A 19,284-nucleotide genomic window follows, 5' to 3' on the forward strand; every position below is an offset into this window, starting at 1 on the left:
CCAAGGGGTCCTGGAAAAGCACCACCTGCTCACGGGTACTGTCACCGGGTGAGAAAGGAAAAGGGGCAGTACCTGGCTGGAGACCCGCTGGTCTCTGCAAGGACACCTGTGTCTCCAGTGCTGTAGGAGTTCCCGTCCCCAGGAACTCTGGGTTCTCGGTGACCACCATCCTCAGGAGCAGTGGGTTCTCAGTGTTCCCCAGGAACTCTGGGTCTTCAGGGGTCACTGTCCTCAGGAGCAGTGGGTTCTCAGTGTTCCCCAGAAGCTCTGGGTTCTCGGTGGTCACTGTCCTCAGGAGCTCAGTGTTCCTCATCACCAGAAGCTGCAGACTCTCAGTGGTCCTCATGCCTGGGAGCTGTGGGTCCTTGGTGGTTCCTGTCCCCAAGGGCTGTGGGTCCTCAGTGGTCCCTGTCCCCAAGAGCTGTGGGTCCTTTGTGTGTCCTGCCACCAGGAGCTGCAGGTCTGTGGTACTCATCATCCCCAGGAGCTGTGGGTTCTCAGTGGACTCTGACCCCAGCAGCTTCAGGTCCTCAGCAGTCCCTGTCTCCAAGAGTTGTGGATCCTCAGGGGTCACTGACCCAAGGAACTGGGGGTCTTCAGTGGTCCTCATTCTCAGGAGTAGCAGGTGCTCAGTGGTCCCTGCCTCCAGGAGCTGGGGGTCCTTGTGGGCCCCTGTCCCCAGGAGCTGGGGGTCGTCGGTGGGGCTGCTGGCCGCCTGCTGTCCTGGGGCAGGTGACATGCTGTGGAGAGGAGCGATGCTTGGCCATGCCGTGCTCTCAACCGGCCCTGTGGCATTCCTGTCCCACTGCTCAATGGTTTTGCCTGCAGTTCCCTCACTCACAGGTGCTGCTGTAGCAGGATCTGGCTCCTGCTGCCATGGGGTGGTGACATTTCCTGCCACCTCACCGCCCCACATCCCTGGGGACGGGCTGGGAGCCGGAGCCGCCGCTGAGGTTGGCGGCTCCGACTCTGGGATTCCCTCACTGGGTACTGCTGGGCTTCCTGTGGTCTTTGTGCTGTCCCAAACCCAGTCCAGGAGCTGTGTTTCGGAGCAGGAGAAGCAGCAAGCTAGGAGCAGAAACCCCAAGAGAGGTGGGGCCATCGGAAAGGGAAAATGAGCTCCGTTGCTCCCGAGAGCAGAGCGGAGAGGCTGGAGGAAGGAAAGGAGGGAAGAGGCAGGAGCTCTGTCCCAGCCAGACTCTGGGAGTGCTCACATCGCTCTCTCCTCCCAAGCTCTGGCAACTGACTCTTCAAACCGGAGCAGAGCAGGGGGAGGAGGAGTGGCCGGCCCTGCCAAGCCTTCCTCTCCCCAGCGCCAGCCTCCTGCTGCTGGCACAGCCCCTTGGGGACCCCACCGCCTGCCTGGGGACTCACCTGAGACCCCAAAACCTCCAGGAGCCAAGACAGCCTTCAGACACACCCTATTGCCTGTGCCAGCAGCTGCTGCCAGATGTTTAACTCCTTCCTGCCTGGAAGATCCTAAATCATCTCTCCCTGCTCGATGGCTTTGGTTAAATCACCAGCATACAGAGCTGTACAAGGTGGGGTCGTGCATGGACATGGTCCTCATGGGGTGCCCAGCTTTGGTGGGACACCCCACTTCAGGCCTCGGAAAAAGGTTATAATCTCAGAGCAAAACTGAATGAGGAGAGAAACAAATCCCAGAAAACATTTCCAACGTTTCCACCGGCTGGAAACAAAACAAGTCCCCAAAGCCAAGTGTTTAAAGCCACTTTCCCAGCTTGGTTACAGGGCCGGGACTCCCCAGGTGCTGTCGCAGGATGGCCAGGGGAGCACTGCAGCTTTCCTGCCTCCCCAGGCATCATGCGCCAGCAACGCCTTGTAGCCAAGTCTGAGCAATCACAAGTTTCCCAATCACAAGTTTTCCTGGAGCCTGGGATGAAAATCTTCTCTGGGCAGTGCTAGCACTCTCCCACGCCCCAAAAATTTTGGTTGTTCTTTGCTTCTGCTTAATAAAGTTACCCTCAAATCCACTTCTCCAGCTTGGGTGATGGTGCCCCTCATTCCTAGGGATGGCCAAGCAGAGATGAAGCATTCCCAGGGCCTACACTACCATGGTGACACCAGGCAAGTCACCTCCATGGCGCAAGAAGTGTCCCTGAGACAGGGTTTTGATGCGGAGGTGACAATTTTGGCTCTGTGTGACCAGGAAGGTCAGAGTGTGCCATACCATGGTTCTACAGAGTGGAGATCTCCACATGCCAGAGCTGATGCTCCAGTTTAAAAATATTCAGGAAAATCACCGAGACAAATGCTCAGATGTTCATTTTGCTTTATGCAACATTTCCCACAGTACTTTTGAAGTAAAACAGGCAAGTTTTCCCCTAAAAATGGGAGCTGGCTGCTGCTGCCAGCAGCTCTCCCCGTGACCAATGCTGTTAGGAGCGCCTGCTGTGGAACAGCCCCCACCAATCCACACGGGACACACATTTGTCCAGATGGCAGAGCTTCCATATGGCCCCTTCCCGGAGCTCCAGTACTTCCATTAGCCTGGGGAAGGAGCCAGGTGCCTGCCAACCTTTTCTGGCATGTCCTGACCGGCTTAACTGTCCTGGGGCCAGGGTGCGGTGCAGAACTCCTTGGAATATCCAAGAGGGATGGAGCGACTGCTACTTTCATTCCCAGTGATGGGATGGAAAACCTTGGTGTTCCCAGAGCCTCTCCCCGGAACAGAGCTGTGCGGCTTGCAGCGTGGGGAGAATCACATGCCCCCATGAGCTGCCGGGTCTCTGCCAGGAGGATTTGGGCAGCAGCACCCTGCTGGGGTAGCCCAAGCATGTGCAGACAGGATGCCCAGCCAGAGAAATTCCTACCGCTTCTCCCTTCTGCTGGAATTAGGCAGCTCATGAGAGTGGAGTGGAGCAGCAGTCCTGTGGGACACCCTCATTAAGTCAATGATCTTCATTTCACTGCATACCTCCTCACTGGAAGCTCCCCAGGAAGGAGCCAGGGCTGGGGCATCCCCAAAAAAGGGATTTCCAAATTAGATGCCCTGAGGGTGGGCTGGTGGCACGGGTGGCACTAGAGCATCTTGGTCCAGTGCAATCAGCTGTGCCACTGACCAAGCAGCCAGGCAGGGACTGGGAAGGCAGCAGCTGGTGAAATATGTTGGAGAAGTATTCCCCCAGGGAGAAGCCATGGCAGCTGGCTTGCTGGCAGAGCAAGGAAAACCCCTTGCTTTTGCCTACTCCAGGCTAAAAGCTCATAAAAAACATTTTGCACACTCCATGAGATGCTGCTGCCGGCTTGCCATAACCTTGGACTTCTTGAAAAGCAAAATTGGACCCTCACCCTGGTCCCAGTTCCCTCCCAAAGAGGCTGACTGCATCTTCCCAAAACTGTCTGGCGTCTGGTGCTGCAACATAGTTCCTCAGGAAAAGAGGAATTGTGCTGACCTAAGAAGGCACTGAGGGCTCAGTCCTGGGCCAGAAGAATAGAGAGGGGGAAGGGGGAAAAGGGGGAAAAAGGGAAAAGAGAGAAAAAATCAGAGGTGGGGGAAAAGAGTGGAGATGGGAAGAAAAGAGATTGGGGTAAAAGGGTGGGGAGAAAGAGTGGGGAGAAGAGAAGGGGAAAATGAGAGGGGAGAAAGAGGGAAAGAAGAAAAGAGAAAAAAAGATTGGGAAAGTCAAGGAAAGGGTGGGAAGTGGAGGGAAGTGTGTGGGGGAAGTGGAAGAAGTGAAAAATGATAGTAGGAAAGGAGAGAGAAGGAAAGAGAAAAGAGGGAAGAAAGGACACAGAGAGGAAAAAAAGAAGCGGGGGAAAGAGGAGGGGAAAGAACAGAGAAAAGAACAGAAAAAAGAGAAGAAGGGGATGAGAAGGAGGAAAAGAGAGGAGGACAAGGCAAAAGGGGGGAAGGGGAGGGGAAGAGAAAGGAAAAAAGAGATGGAAGAAAAAACAGAAAAACAGAGCAAAAAAGGATGAAAAAAGCGGGAGGGGAGAAGGGGAAAATAGATAAAAATAGGAAAAAGGAGCCTGTCATCCAGACCTGCAGCCTTTTATGTGGTCAAAGCACACCGATGTTTCTCTCCGGGGAGGATTGCTCTCCTGGCAGGATTTTGGGAGAGGATGGGGAGCCTGCTGCAGCCCAGCCCAGCAATTCGTCCTGCACAGGCCAAGGATTCCCCAGCAAGAGCCGAGCAGATGGACGGACAGGCAGAGAGACGGATGGATGGACAGCAGAGGGAGCCTCAGGCTGAGCAGAGCGCAGACGCTTCCTCAGGACGGCTGGACACAGCCCTGAGATCACAGGGCTCCAGGAGAGACTGGGAGGGAGCAGGGCTGGGCACAGCCCTTCTGGAACCCGGGAAAGGGGAAGGGGAAAGTGATGGGGATGGTGATGGGGAAGGGGAAGGGAGGGAACCCTGATAGGAGCACAGGCAGAAAGCCAGAGGTGGGAGCACTCTCGCACTTAGCAGAAAAATTCAGGGACTGTCAGCAGGTATCTATAAATCCTATTGACATTTGGGATTCTAATCCATTCTCCATCTGAAAGCCCCACACAGCAGTTGAAAGGCCCTCCTGGAGACGCACGCCGAGGATGTTGCCACATCCCGAGCCGCTGACCTCCCCTGCCGCCAGCCCTCGGAAAGAGGCACCCAGCCCATGGGTGGGCGTTCAGCCAGGGACATGAGGAGGCAGGAGACAAGGGTGCACAGGAGCCAGCCCAGGCCCAAAAATGACACAGGTGCAGCTCTGCCAGGCTCTGCTGTGCCTCGGGGACAGTGCTCTCCCCTGCCTCTGGCTGTGCAACACCACGGAACCCCGGGGACCGCAGCATTCCTAAACATTTACTCATAGAGAGCCAGAAACATCCTCCCGGCAAATTCCTCGATAAGATAAACCGTGAAAATGTCAAGACTGCCTGCGGGAGCCATCAAATAGTCCCAGGAGGGGAAGAAGGGTGGTCATGCCCAGACCCCTGTCATTATCCGCATCCTCCTCCTGCTCCTGAACTAAGTAGGGCTGGAAAAGGTACAGCCAAGAGGTGCTGGTGTCCTACTCTGCCCCATCAATACGGACAAGCGCGACAAGGCAGCAGAGGATTGGGGCTGAAGTGACTTTGGACACTCCGTGAGGTTTCCTGGGGAGAATGGATGGTGGAGAGGGACCATCAATATTTGGGCACAGCCAAACCCAAAGGAGGTGTATAAAACTCAAGGTGAGTTTGGGGTGAGCTGTAGCTCCCAGTCCCCCCTCATCCTATCTCCACTGGGGCCATGTCTCTGCTTCCAATCACTCACCTGCTCCCGGGCCAACCAACAGCCCGGAGATAAGGCAGAGGAAGGCAAAGGAAGGAATGCAACCCCCTGGATCATCTTCCACCATGTTAATGAATCATCTTGCAGACTAATTGCTCCCTGGACAGGAGAAGACTCTGCTCCTCACCCCCCACCAAGGTTCTGGCTCAGCTGAGGAGCCCCAAATTTCCATTGAGTTCCTGGCATTCCTGCCTCAGCTTCGGCAGCGTGACCACCCTTGGGACAGGCAGCTGGTGGAGGGTGTTGGTTGCAGTCTCCCTGAGGGACAGGGACGAAGTGCATTCCCATTCCCAGGCACTTCTTTCCCTGAGGATACAGGGAGATCAATGCACCTAGCACCCCGGTTAGCATTGTAGACAGATTCTGCAGTAGCAGGATGAGGGGAGATGAGGGATGGGATGGAGGGTTTGTGATCCAACTTGATGGCATCCCAACCAGAGAATCAGAGGAGGACAAGGCACCCAGGTGGGTACATGTCCCCAGAGTTCAAACAAACCTTTCCAAGCCAATGTTGTCCCTTAACCAAGCCAGGATTTTAACCCTCAAGCGTGACAGAGAAACAAAGCACTGTCAGTGGGTAACCCAGCACCAGCTTTGAAGTCTACACAACAAAAACCAGGAGTCGCCCATCCCCAGCTGTTTTCCAGGACTTCAGAAGCAAATACCAACACAGATTAAAAACCTCAATTCACCAAACAAAATGCAGAAGAGCTACCAAGTGATGTACCTGAAGCTAAAACAGAGCCTCACAGCCTCCATCCCGCAGAACAGCATCCATCCTGCACCCGCCCCAGCCAGGGATGCTGGGTGCCAGCTGGTCCATGCTGCTGCAGGAGGCAACTGCCACAGCTCGTGGATGCTTTATAGAGCCTCACCATGGATTTTCAGGGAGGAAAACCACCTGGCAAGTCATTAACGTCATCCTCAACACAGTGTGCAGCAAACAGAATCCAAGCTCACACTCTTGCTGCAGGGCTTTTTTCTCAGGGAATGGAAAGGAAAAGGGGGATCGGGGAGGGGGGGTTTCTTTTGGGATTTCAGCTGCAATCTCCAGCTCATCCAACCAGCCTGGCTCTTGTCAGCACTGCCCTCCTGCAGCGCAGGGGACTTTGTTTGGCTTGGAAGCCCCCAGCTGTGCTCGTAATAATACGAGTCCGTGTCCACTCTGTGGTCCTTCCACCTCTCTGCACTCCTCAGACAATAGTTCGCCTGTGCCGCTGACTTTGGCAGCATTTCCAAAGTTTTGGTTCCTTCCAAAGTTTCCCCTGCACCAGGCAGCCAACCTTGGCCATCGTGCTTTATTGTCACATCCCATTGCATTCCATCCCAGGCTCTCTGCTGTCTGCAGCGCACTGTGCTCCGTGCTGGACCTTTTGGGCCCCCAAACTGGGGACATGACACGGAGAGGTGCCGGGCAGGCCCTGTGAGAATGGAGGATGCTGGGGTCATGAACAGCTTGGATGGGGGGTAACTGGAAAAGGGAAAGCATCACCCAGGCCTTGAAGCCACTCAGCTGTGCACGTCCCAATGCCATAGTGAGAAATCAATCAATTGAACACCTTGAAATCAAGTTGAACCATGACAACCCAATATCAGCCAAGGCTGAAATCCCACTTTCCCTGCCATGTCTCCACAAGTATTTAAGCAGGAAAACTTAGATCTTTTGAAGAAGTTCAAAAAGCCTTGGAAATGGATAGTAAAGGGGACAAACAGGTGGGTGATCCTTTGCTGCTCCACGCAAGTGCGGGGAAAGCCAGCAGGAGCTGGATGAGGCCAGAACTCACATCATCCCTTTCCAACCAACAACCAGAGCCAGTATTTGATTATTCCTTCCAATTATTCCTTTTTTCTATAAGTCACTTGGGTTTAAAGCAAAATTCAACGCAATAAACAGCTTTAATGCACTGAAGTTCACTACCTGTAACAGGACAGGTGCCAAGAACAAGGAGGGGTGTAATTTGTGTCCCTGCTTGCATGAAGACAGAGATTCCAGAACAGGTTTGCCCCCTCCTGAGTGCAGGGATGATGCCACAGCCAGGCACGTTCCCAGACTTCAGCATCCCAAGGCAAAGCTGCCCGGCCCACGGGCACAATGCCATGAGCCAAGGGCATCCCTGCAGCACAGCACCACTGAGACGGGTACCCATAAGCTCCTTCCTAGGATGATAAGGGGTTAAAAAAAAACCCCAAACCACACAAAAAAGCTCAGCAGGCATGACTAAAGGGGAGGATTAGAGAGAATAGGGCCATTTCTCAGCAAAGACTATGGCAACCTAAATAGAAAAGTAACATTACTCTCAAGACAGGGGCCCTTTCCCTTTACTCCTGCCCTACAATGTCACTATTGTTTTGCTGACAACTGGTAATTATCCCAAGCTGCACACACTGGTATTCCCACCCTTTAACCGGGAGGGATTTTGCAGCCTCCGGGAGGGATTTTGCAGCCTCCGACCCTCTGACACCAGCAAAAATTCACATACCAGAGAGTTCAAAAGGGGGGGCGGGCTGGGAAGGCAGGGCAGCCCTGCGGGGGGGGGGGAAACATCATTCACAGGGTCCCGGAGGGCTGGGGCTGGGAAGGCACCTCTGGAGATCAGCAAATCTAAGCCCTGCTGAAGCAGGCTCACCTGCTGGGTACACAGGACCATGCCCAGGTGGTGTTTGAGCATTGTCAGAGAAGGAGAGCTCAGAGCCTAAAGGCACTTCAGGAGAGCTGGAGTGGGACTGGGGGACAAGGGATGGAGGGACAGAACACTGGGAATGGCTCCCACTGCCAGAGGGCAGGGATGGATAGGATATTGGGAATTAGGAATTGTTCCCTGTGAGGGCAGTGAGGCCCTGGCACAGGGTGCCCAGAGCAGCTGCGGCTGCCCCTGGATCCCTGGCAGTGCCCAAGGCCAGGTTGGACACTGGGGCTTGGAGCAGCCTGGGACAGTGGAAGGTTTCCCTGCCCATGGCAGGGTGTGGCGCTGGATAAACTTTAAGGTCCATTCCAACCCCCACCTGCCATTCTGGGATTTGGGATGGTTTTGTTCCTGATGGCCACACTTTGGGTTCAAGGTGCCCCTAAAGTCAGGGGGTCATTTTCTCATATCACCATCTCAGATGTAAAAATGTTCACATCCCAAGCATCCAAGCCTAAGCAGTGAATCTTGTCTGGAAACAAAAAATAAAAAACCAAACAAATAAACAAAAAAAAAAAAAACCCAAAACCACAAACAACAAAAACAACAACAACAAAAAAAACCAAACAAAAAAACCCACCAAAACAAAACAAAAAAACCCCCATCAAACAAACAAAAAACCCAACAAAACCCACATAAAAACAAACCCCCAAAAATAATGCTATGGAAGCAGAGTTTCCCTTCCCTGCTTAAAAGTTCTGGGGAACTGGGACCCCCAGGATGAGACCTGCAGGCTGCAGCTGTCCTACTGCAAGAGGATGGGGATGAGTCAAATCCATAATTTTTCATTTATGGGATGGAGGAGTCATAGTCCCAACATTCCCTGCCTAACAGGAGTTTATCTTGGTGCCAGCCCCAGCTCAGATAAGGTGATAAAAAGCTCTGGAAACTGCTGCAAGATGGATTAAAACATTCCCATGGTCAAAATGTTTTTTTTTTCTGCTTTTGCAGGCTGGTACAGGAGCCACAAAGCCACGAAAAAGTGCAAAAAACCCCCCTTTTTTTTCCTGCCACAGGCTGCAAGCAGCATAGCCAAAGTCAGAACAAGGCGGAGGACACACACAGCCTCCAAAGGACCCAGCTATGAGTACCAGCTCCTCTGGCATCTACTTAAATATTGCTTTTTTTCCCCCCCTGCATTTTAATTACATGATCACAGAAGTTTCTTCCTAACGGTAATATGGGAAACCAGTTTTTCCTGCAGCAAAGCCAATTCCACAAATACTAGCAGTGACCTGTAAAGTTAAAAAAAAAAAAATCCCCATAAATCTTCCCTTCCTCACAGCAGCAGCAGCAGTGTCACTCACAGGACTGGGACTTTATTTATTGTTGTTTTAAGCACCCAGGAGAAAAGAAAATGCTCCTAAAACCCCACTTAACCCGCTCCAGCTGCAGGGAAAAAAAAAAAAAAAAAAAATCGCACGTAGGCAGGAGCTATGCTCCATGACTCCAGGCAAGCTGCAGCCTGTCTCCAGAGCACCCAGCTGGGATTTGGGGGAATGAACCCCCCTTCTCCCAGGCCCAGAGCCTTGCCAACTTTAGCCAGCTCCTCATTAAAGCATGGGGCCGTTTGCAGGGTGCAGAGCCGGAGCGCTGAGGCTCCAGCAGCCCCGACACAGCCTTGCCCTGGGACCAGCACCTTGCCTGGGAGGATGCTGAAGCCTGCAGGAGTTCCTGGGGCTGTACTGGGAGCCAGCTCCTGGCTCCTCTCATCATAACAGCAAGGACTAAACCCAGACTGTGCACTCCAAACCCCTTTTGGCTCCTTTGCACCCTGCACTTGGGGACATCAGAGCTCAGCGGGATGGGGGGAATAGCAAAGCTTGCACGGCTCTTGGGAGAAACCCTGGCTAGCCACTCCACGAGGAAAGAAGGCAGAAGAAAGCCCGGAAAGGGGCCTCTGGGAAAGCAGAGGAAAGGCTGAGAAAAGACTGAAATGGAACAATGTTATCAGGCAGCTGTGAAATGGATGTGGGGGCTCCGGATGCACAGCATCCACTGGGAGCCACCCATCAGATGTTTGGGTGCTGAGCTCCAGCACTGGCTGAACACGGGCAGGGAGGCTCCACCAGTAACACCTGGAGGCAAACTGGGGCCATCAGGTTATTGAGCAGCAGCAGAGAGATAAAATTATTAAACAGCTGAATGAAGGAAATGGGAACTGCTTTTGCTCCTGACCCAAACAGACACATTTTTACTGGTGTTGCTGCCACCAAGGCTGACCCTGAGGCCAGAGGGACGTCAGGGTTAACAGCCACTGCTGCACAGCTGAAACAGAGGGAGGGATTTCCTGGGAGACCCAGGTCCTGGGATACAGGGGATGTAGTGGGAGACCAGAGCACTGGAAGATAAGGAATGTTCTGGGAGGGAGATCAGAGCATTGGGATCAGGGGATGCACTGGGAGACCCATTTCCATTGTGAGAGTCAGATCTACAGTGACAAAGGCTGTCCCACAGTGCTGGGGTGGAGCATCCCACTCCAGTGTGGTCCCCAAACCAGGCCTGGTGTCCTTCTTGGGACAGAAGTGCTTCACCAGCGGCCAGGGGTGGATCAAACATCCACAAGCCTGTTCTACCACCAGTATTCTCAATTCCCCTGCCGCTGGGCTGATGTTTGGCACCAGGGGCCGCTAGCAGAGCCCGGGGCAGGCGCAGGGAGCAGGGCCGGAGCCCAGCCCACCTCTGAGGCTGCCCGGCCATGCAGAGCAACACATCCAGACCACCGGCCCGGAACGGAGCGGGATCCCGCCAATGTCCGCCCGCACCGCGGGTTAATCCCGTTGCTAGGACACCCGCAGGCGAAGAAATACAACACTTGTTGGATTAGAGTCTAGACGGGCTGACCTTTCCCTCCGAAACCGGCCGAAATTCAGGCCCCATGTGCTAAAACGAGGGATTTTTGCCGCTGTTTAGGTGTTTGGTTTTGTTTCAGATGGGAGCCAAAGGGGGAGGGACATCGCTGTCGCTGAAAGAGTCATTTCACTACCTGCCGCCGGAGAGGGATGTGCAGGAGTCGGCCCGGGGCTCGAAACCTGCTGCCAAGCCCGGGCTTTGCCCAGCAACTCGGCTGACAAAAGAGCCTTTCATGAGAGGGGACGATGTCAACTCCGCAATTAGCAGGGGAAAAGAAAAAAGAGCCGAAGGTAGATTATTACCTCCAGCAGTTGCCTCCGGTGGCTTCCTTAACTCTTTCAGCTGAGCCCAAGAAGAAGGTGGGAAAGGAGCCATCAGTGTCAGCATCTGCCACGGGCTGGCTGGAGCCAGGCTGGTAGCCCGGCCTTGAAGGATGCCATGAGGATTCCCACCCCCCTGGCACCCAGAGGGAGCCAGGCCCACGACCCCAATGCATCCTAGCTGGGAGGGAACTGTCTGATATCTCCATCCAGCCCAGCACCAGGAGAATCCTGGTGGGATTAGACTCTGATCAAGAGCCCAGCCAAGCCCACTGGGTACCACACACAGGCATGGGGGATGCCAGGACAGCCACACCCTCCACCTTCATGGCCTGACATCACCATCTCCCCACCAAAAAGATGTGCCTACAGCAGCTGCAGAAGTAACAACTGGTTAATCAAATCCTGAAGTCTGAGCTACCTGGGATAGTGGAAGGTGTTCCTGTCCATGGCAGGGGGTGGAATAAAATGGGCTTTGAGGTCCCTTCCAAGCCAAACCATTCAAAGAATCTACAGTAAAAGCCAAAAATCACAGGCGTGCTGCTGTCACACACCTCTCTCTGCCCACAGTGCCAGGGCTGGGACTTTCTCTCGCACCCTGATATCCAAGGGGATTTAGTGCCACCTGGAATCATTGCAGGTTTCTACTCCACCGACTCCCACCCATCAGTACACCCTCCTGAGCCCCAGCTCCCAGCACGACAGGGCACTTCTCCAGTTTTGGAACCCAGGTGGGGAGATGCTGGCATCATTGATAAGGTCACATGATGTGTCCAGGGGTTCCCTGTCATCCACATGTCCTGGGTCCCCAGGATAAGGCTCCTGGTCCCTCTGGAAAGCATTTTGGGACTCCAGGGGAAGGAATAAACTGTGCAGATGCCTTCCCATCACGCCACAAAGGAGCATCACCAGCTTATCTAGGGATTATCAAAAAATTGCTGTTTATCCGAAAGTCAACAATCTCCAACTCAATTAAGTTACAGACTAACAAATAAATTGCTTTGATTACCATGTCTTCCAGAGAGAAGGCAAGTGGCTAATTTAGGAATTAAAAATTCAGAGGTAGTTTCAAGGACCATTGGGCTCTCACAGATTTATGCCAGTGGTGACAGTGGGAAGAGCATGGGGATGGTAATGCTGGGTTCCGGGTGCCACAGCTCCTATTCCCACCCTGGGCCATTTGAGCAGACTCCCACAACCTGGGGACAGGGTCAGAGGAACAGCCAGATCTTACAGTCCCCAGGGGAGGAGGAAACGAGCAGACTGAGCTTGGGAATAAAATAAAACTACAATAAAATCCACTAATGACCAATTTCCATCTTAGAAAAGGGCTGGGAGGCCATGCCAAAAAAAAGCAATAAAAATTCCGCAAAAGCAACCTTTTTAAGACACGGGATGTTCCGGACCAGATGTTGCTTGCTGAGAAAGCCCCAGTGCTGGGGCTGCTGCTGCCAAACAGCGCTGCCGGTCAGAGCCAGGAGCACAGCAAGACTCTGGAGTCTCGACCCTGGAGCAGCCCCTGCCCACAGCCCAGGGGGTGTCAGTGTCCTGCTTCATTCCAACACTCCTTAGGAGGTCAAAGCCATCCACCTTTGCATGGTGGGAACCACCCCTTCACCCCCAAAGGGCTGATTAACCATGCTCACACCTTGAGAGTGAGGAGGTGTTTTGCCCTCAACCTCTCCCTCTCTCTCTCCCAGTAGTTCCAAATCCATATTAAGGCAATGCCAGAGCCCCTGGTAGCTGCACAAACTTCCAAACTATTTATTAACCCCATCTAGCTCCTTATGCTTCAATGATATCTTTGGCAATGAGCTCCCCAGTCTAACCAAGCCTGACACTAAAAGCCACATGCTGCTGCTACCACGTGCCTTCCTCCACCCACAAAGCCAGGGACTTGTTCCCAATCCCCAGGATTTAAGAAGACATAGCACCAGCTAAAATCTTAGCAGGTTTCCCCTGCACCACCTTCCACCCATCAGCAGGACAGGGCACATCCTCCCAAGGGCAGCAGCACCACTGCTCCACACACATGGCTACCCAAAGGATGAGGAATGTGGCTGGAGGACAGGAGAGCCAGGGAGAGCACCCCCAGAGCTGGCAGAGAGGAAACTGGGACACGGGATGAGGTGGAGCTCATCCATCATGGAACTTCACAGAGTGGTTTGAGTGGGTAGAAACCCAAAAGTCCCACCCCCTGCCATTGCCAGAGACACCTTCCACCATCCCAGGCTGCTCCAAGCCCTGTCCAACCCAGCCTTGGACACTTCCAGGGATCCGGGGGCAGCCACAGCTTCTCTCATCAACCTGTACCAGTGCCCTGACACCCTCAGAGGTAAGAATTTCTTCATAACATCCAAGACACTGCCTCCAGGCTTGCACACAGAGAGATTGCAGCATGCTCTTGGAAAGGATTCCTCTCTAATGCTTTCCCAAATGTCATCAGATACAACAGAAGAATCATTAGAGTATTTTATTAATCCCATACCTCTGGGCTGCTGATATACATCAATACTTAATCCCAGATGTCTCCTTCAGCACTTTGAACTCTCTACTGAAATGCCAGAATTAATTCTTTTCTTGGTAAACTATCAAGAGTTCAGGAAAAAAGACAGTGCACTTGCTGGGATTGGTATTCCAGGGTTTAGAGTATCATCCCTAACAATTATGACAGGTCAGAGTGGTGCAGAAGAGACCTGGTGTCCCTGCCACAGAATATGGGGTGGTTTGGAAGGGACACCAAACCTCACCCTGCCCTGGACAGGGACATATTTCACTCTCTCAGGGTGCTCCAAGCACATCCAGCCCAGCCTAGAACACTTCCAGGGATCCAGGGGCAGCTGCAGCTTCTCTGGGCACCCTATGCCAGGGCCTCACTGGGAAGAATTCCTTCCCAATATCCCATCCAACCTTCCCCTCTATCAGTGTGAAGACATTTACCCTTGTCCTGTCACTCCAGGCTCATGCAAAAAGTCTCTCTCCCTCTTTTTTATCAGAGGATTCAGCCTCGGATGAGTCCTCGCCCCTGGCTCCGCATGCTCCTGCCTCCTCATAAAGAAGTGGTGACATCCCCCCCAAGAGCAAAGCCAGTTTCCCAGCAGCACATTTTTTTCAGCTCAGGGAGTTTTTAAGCCAGGCGGTGACGCTTGAAGCAGGATTGCAAAATGTTTTCTCCAAGGGCTTGGATTTGCTGCTTAACAGCACCCAAGTTTTGTCACCATAAACACTGGAAGGAGAGGTTAGTCCAGCTGCAAGCCAAAATAAATAGGGAGCAGTGTTACTGAGAGGCTGCTCTTCAGAGAAAAAAAAAAAAACAAAAAAAAAACCTGCTTCTTCAGAATATGGAAGTGTATGGGCAGGGTTTTCTAGTGGCCACAGGGAAGAGCAGTTCTCCATCCCTCCAGGGACAAGCAGCAGTGGGGAGGGAGCTCCCAGGCACTCATGCTGCTGGGCCAGCAGACCCCACATGGAAACCTAAAACCAAGGCAAAAGCTATGGGAGAATGGTTGCTGTGGATGGACCAAGCTCAGGGACAGAGCTGGGGAAGTAATGGAAGAATTAGGGTTAGGGCTTGAAAAGGTTGTGTGCTTCAATGGAAGCAAACTCCTGCCAGGGAGCACAGCCACCCTGCAAGAATACTCAGTCTCTTTTTAAACCTAATTTCCAGCCCCAAAGCACCACCCAAGCACAGCCACTTCATCCCTGCTGCCACCTCCTTGGGACAGGCAGGAGGGATGGGATCCACCTGCCAGGGGGATGGACCAGGAACTCAGAGGTGCCGCAGGGAGATGCCCGCAGCCTTGTCTCCTTCCAGCTGCTGGCAGCCTCAGCAGCTCCCCCTCCCCAGCAGCTCCCAGGGCACAGATAAGGTTTTGCAGACAGCAGTCCTGCTAGCTGATAAGGAGGTGAAGAGCCTGAGGAGCTTCTGGAGTACAGCATCCTCCCCAGTTCCTCCAGCCCCTGCTAGGAACCTCAGTGACGCTGTCAGAGCCAAGAGGTGCCAATCCTGCCCGAGCCAAACCCACAATGCTGGGTGCTGCCCACAACCAATTCCCCCATGTCTTTTGAGCATTCCTAAAATAATGCTAGGAAAGCTCTGATGCCCCTGTCAACCGCCCTGCCCCCCCAGGTGCTGATGACAGAGCAGTTGTGTCACAGGCACTGTAAATAGCTTTGCACAGTGATTCCTTGTGAGGAATCCCAGCCAGAAGTACTCACAGCCCCCTGGGGATGGAAATTATCAGGAATGAGCCTCTCAACCTGCAGCTCCAGCACCTGTTGTCCATAACAATGGGAGGAGGCAGCTTGAATTCCCAGGTGCTGCCTGCACCCTCAGCAGCAGCACAGCAGAGAGCTGGGGCTGCTTTTGGGGCTCTTCCCAGCCCCAAACTAAGGCAGAGAAATTCAGTGTGAGAGAAGATAACAGAATCATGGAAGCACTACAATTGGAAAAGACCTCCAAGATCATCAGATCCAACTGCTAAACCAGCACAGCCAGTTCCACCGTTAAACCATGTCGCAAAGAGCCACATCTACACATTTTCAAACACTTCCAGGGATGGTGATTCCATCACTTCCCTGAGCAGTCTGTTCCAATGCATGGTTGCTTCTACCACCAGATTGGGGTGGTCTGGCCAGCAGATCGCCCCTATCCAGGGACCTGGCACAGGACTGCACCCCAGGAATGGAGATTTTGCCAGCATCTGACCCAAACAATGCTTGAGGTCACTCATAGCCCTATTTGTCATTCCCCCCACACTCGCTAGACCAGATGTGTGGCAGCATCCCCATACTATTCCTCATGGCTATGTGGCCTTTCTGAGGAATCCCAGAGATCCAGTGATAAGAGGCCATCCCTGCTAGGGGCAGCTAAGCCCCCAAATTTGCAAGGCAGGCAGATAAACAGAAAGGTTATCTCCATGCCACGACAGCCTTTGGAGCAAACATTCACCATAAGCCATCACAAAGGCAGGCTGGCAGAACAGGCCCTGCAGTCCTTGGACATTGAACCAAGGGAAGGGGGGGAAGAAAAAAAGAAAAGAAGGAAAAAGAGCCACACCAACCCACTGAATTCCTTTAAAACCCGATCTGCAGCCTGCCTTTGGGAGATGGCCAAGTCAGCTGGGTGAGACGGGCACCTCCCCTGCCAGTGGTGACCGGCGCTGGCTGCGTTCCCCCAGCAGTCATCCCTCTGCACGCCCTGGGGAACCTCCTGGGGGCCCCCAGCATGGCTGCCCAAAGCTGGAGGATGCACCTGCAGCTCAGCAGAGCATCCTGGCTGTCCCTGAGTGCCCAAAGATGCTGATGGAGAGGACGGGAAGGGCATGGATAACTCTGAGTACCCACTATTAAAGCAGTGCCCAGCCCTCCAGCTCAGCTTAGCTGCACTGGACAGTCTCCAGGAACCTAAAATAGCCAATTCAGGATTTCACATGGGATAGATGTTCCCATCTCTGCAGATCTCCAAGGAGAACTTTGTTCCTGCAGACCCTGGTGAGGCACCCACACCACTGAAAGCAGCATCATAAATGCAGCCCGGGGCACTTGGAGAGCTTCTCCCAGTGTTCCCAGACGTGCTCTGGGCGTACTGGGCATCCCCAGTGCCCCAGCTAGCCTCCTTCCCTCCACACCTGACCCTGCTGCCCACAGAGCAATGCCAGAGCTGTTCCTGGATGACACAAAGCCTTAACCCAGTAAATAATCCACCAATTTCATGGCTGACTTCCAGTTCACCTGTATCTGAGGGTGCCACTAACAGAAACGTCACGCCCAGCTTGGGACAGCAGAGAGGGACACGAGTGATGCTTCACACCATGCTGGCACAAGCCGAAGATCAGACCACTACCCCAGAGAAAATCCACTGTATCCTTTTTTTTGGATTGTCACTTGCAGCTCAGCTCCTTTGGCAGTTGGGGTTCCTGGGATCCAGGTGGGGGCTCCCTGTGTCAGCCGTGGCTGTTCCTGCCTCCAGGCACTGGGCATGCATCCAGAGACGGGCTGCAAGGGGAGGAGGGCTTTCATCCTGCCTGGCAGCCGGCAGGAAGCTTCCCTGTCGGGGAGGTAAAGTTCACCAGAAACAGAGGCAGTGGGAGAACCGGCTCGTGTGCCTCGTGGGGAAAAAAGGGCTGGAGAGCTGAGTCAGCACTGAATTCCCCTCTCCCGGTGCACCAACAGCTTGAGAAGTGGGATGTTACAGGGAGCCCCGAAGGCAGGGAAAAGCCCAGAAGGGTGTGGGAGGTGTTGCATCCCCAGGGCATAGGCTCGAGGCTCCCAACCACTCACAACACTTCCAAGGACATGCAGCCACAGGGAGGACTTGATGAGAAAAGCTAACACATAGAGCACGGCCACTCTGGGGCAATGCCATCCTGCCTGTCCCACAGCCAGCACGGACCTGAGAAACACTCTCCTCCCAGGGAACTGTAGTCAAGGATTTCCCCAGCATCCCTGGCCGCTGATGGGATGGAGCACACGGGACACCCCAGGCTCGGGAGCCACAAGGGATGTAGCCATTGAAGGAATCAGCCCCAGCTTCGGGAATCATGACTGGGCGCAGCATTTGGCTCAAGGAGAGACTCCAGCCCCCATTCCTGCTGGGGAGAGCCTCCCAGTCGATGGGGGGCTTCAGGAAAGGGAAGAGGTATGGGACCCTGAGTACGGCGGCAGGCACTCCCCTCCCCAGCACCCCGCAGCATCCCGTGCACTTTACCCGGCTCCGGGGAAGCAGGGGGGACCAGCAGGACAAAGAGCCCGAGCAGCAGCGACGGCGGGGGGCACCTGCGGGAAGGGAAGGGGAAAGAGAGGTCACTCACCTTCGTGCCGAATGCGAGGTGGCCCCCAGCCCCCAGCCCCACCCCGAGGTCCTCCCGCGGTCACAGCCGGGACCCCCAGCACCGGCGGCTTCAGGGTTCCTGTACCCCCCAGCCCCTAGTGTGTCGGGGCACCGGCTTCCCGCGCTACCCGTGCCCCCAGCCCGGCGGCTTCCCGGTCCTGATGCCGGCCTACCCCGGTGTCCCCGCGGTACCGGTGCCCCTGGGGTCCTGCCACGGTTACACCGAGGTCCCCCCGCCCCCCAAGGTCCCGGTGTCTCCCTCCCCGGCGGCTCCAGATTCCCGGCGCCGCCTCTCCACGGCGGCTCCGTGCTTCCCGCACTACCTGTGCCCCCCAATCCCCGACGGTTCCATGGGCCCGGTGCCCCCCGCAGCCCTGGCGCTCACCCCGTGCGCATGGTGCCCGCTCGGCGCCGGCAACGCAGCGCGGCTCGGCTCAGCTCGGAGCGGCGGGAACAGCACAGCCCGGGAGGCGGGGAGGGGAGGGGCGGAAGGGCCGGCCCGCTCCGGGCGGGTGAGACGGGGACGGGGCTCAGCCCGCCCCCAGCCCCCAGGGCCGGGACTCTCACAGCCGGCGGTCTCCTGCAGGGGTCGGGGATACTCCCCGGGGATGGGTGAGTGGGAGAGGCACAGTTCTTCTCGCCGAGGAGCATCCCTCCCGAGGAACATCCCTCCCCGAGGAGCACCCCACCTCTGCCTGGGGCGCCGGAAAGCACCCTCGGCCCCAAAGGGCACCCACTGCCCGCAGGACCTGCCTGGACACCTCCTACTCCACCAAGCCCTGGGCTTCGGCTCGCAGGCCAGGTCTGGTCTTGAAGGAGGGAGTGAATCAGCGAGCTGAGCTCATTCCCTCTCCCAGCACTTATCCGAGCCCCGGGACACGGAGCAGGGCTGGGCGCTTTCAGCATGGCACCGTAGTTCTCCTTTCCTGGCCCTTCGTTCGCCCTCATTGAGTGCATGGGGCTCGGGAACTCCACGATCCTGCCTCCTTCATGGTGCCGTGAGCCCAGTCTAGACCGGCAGGATGTGGAGCCGGTGGGTTCCTGGACACCCACCCGGGGCAGCTCTGGCTGCGGGCTGCAATGCCAGAGCCAGGGCAGCAACGCCCCATACCTCACCCTGCCCGTGGCGGGAAAGGAGTTAAAGCTGGGGCTGCTGCCACTTTCACTCCTCCCCATACCCCAGCTTTCATCTTCCTTCAGCCCCAGGATTATCCCAGCGGGATAATCCCCACAAAACCTGCGGCCACACCTTTCTTTGTCTTCCCTAGCATTTTAGTGCGCCGCGGCAGCAAAAAGCTTCTGAAATCCAAGCCCTG

The 19,284-nt window shown here is 54.9% G+C and overlaps 1 protein-coding gene across 2 annotated transcripts in view; it reads right to left on the bottom strand.

Annotated features, from left to right (window-relative positions):
• The window catches only part of COL18A1 (collagen type XVIII alpha 1 chain), a 36,383-nt gene extending 17,929 nt beyond the window's left edge, over positions 1-18,454 (bottom strand). The window contains exons 1-2 of one of the 2 annotated variants that reach the window (XM_059868350.1): positions 18,354-18,454; positions 17,846-17,913 (exon numbers count right to left, since the gene is read on the bottom strand). In XM_059868350.1, coding sequence (XP_059724333.1) covers positions 17,846-17,913; positions 18,354-18,364 — 79 coding nt within the window. In that variant the 5' untranslated portion in view covers positions 18,365-18,454. Of the gene's footprint in view, positions 1-17,845; positions 17,914-18,291 lie in introns of both variants that reach the window. The other variant, XM_059868349.1, reaches the window with a different exon arrangement.
• Positions 18,455-19,284: the final 830 nt, after the last annotated feature.

The sequence above is a fragment of the Haemorhous mexicanus genome, chromosome 26 (assembly GCF_027477595.1).
Source record: "Haemorhous mexicanus isolate bHaeMex1 chromosome 26, bHaeMex1.pri, whole genome shotgun sequence".
Taxonomy (NCBI): Eukaryota; Metazoa; Chordata; class Aves; order Passeriformes; family Fringillidae; genus Haemorhous; species Haemorhous mexicanus.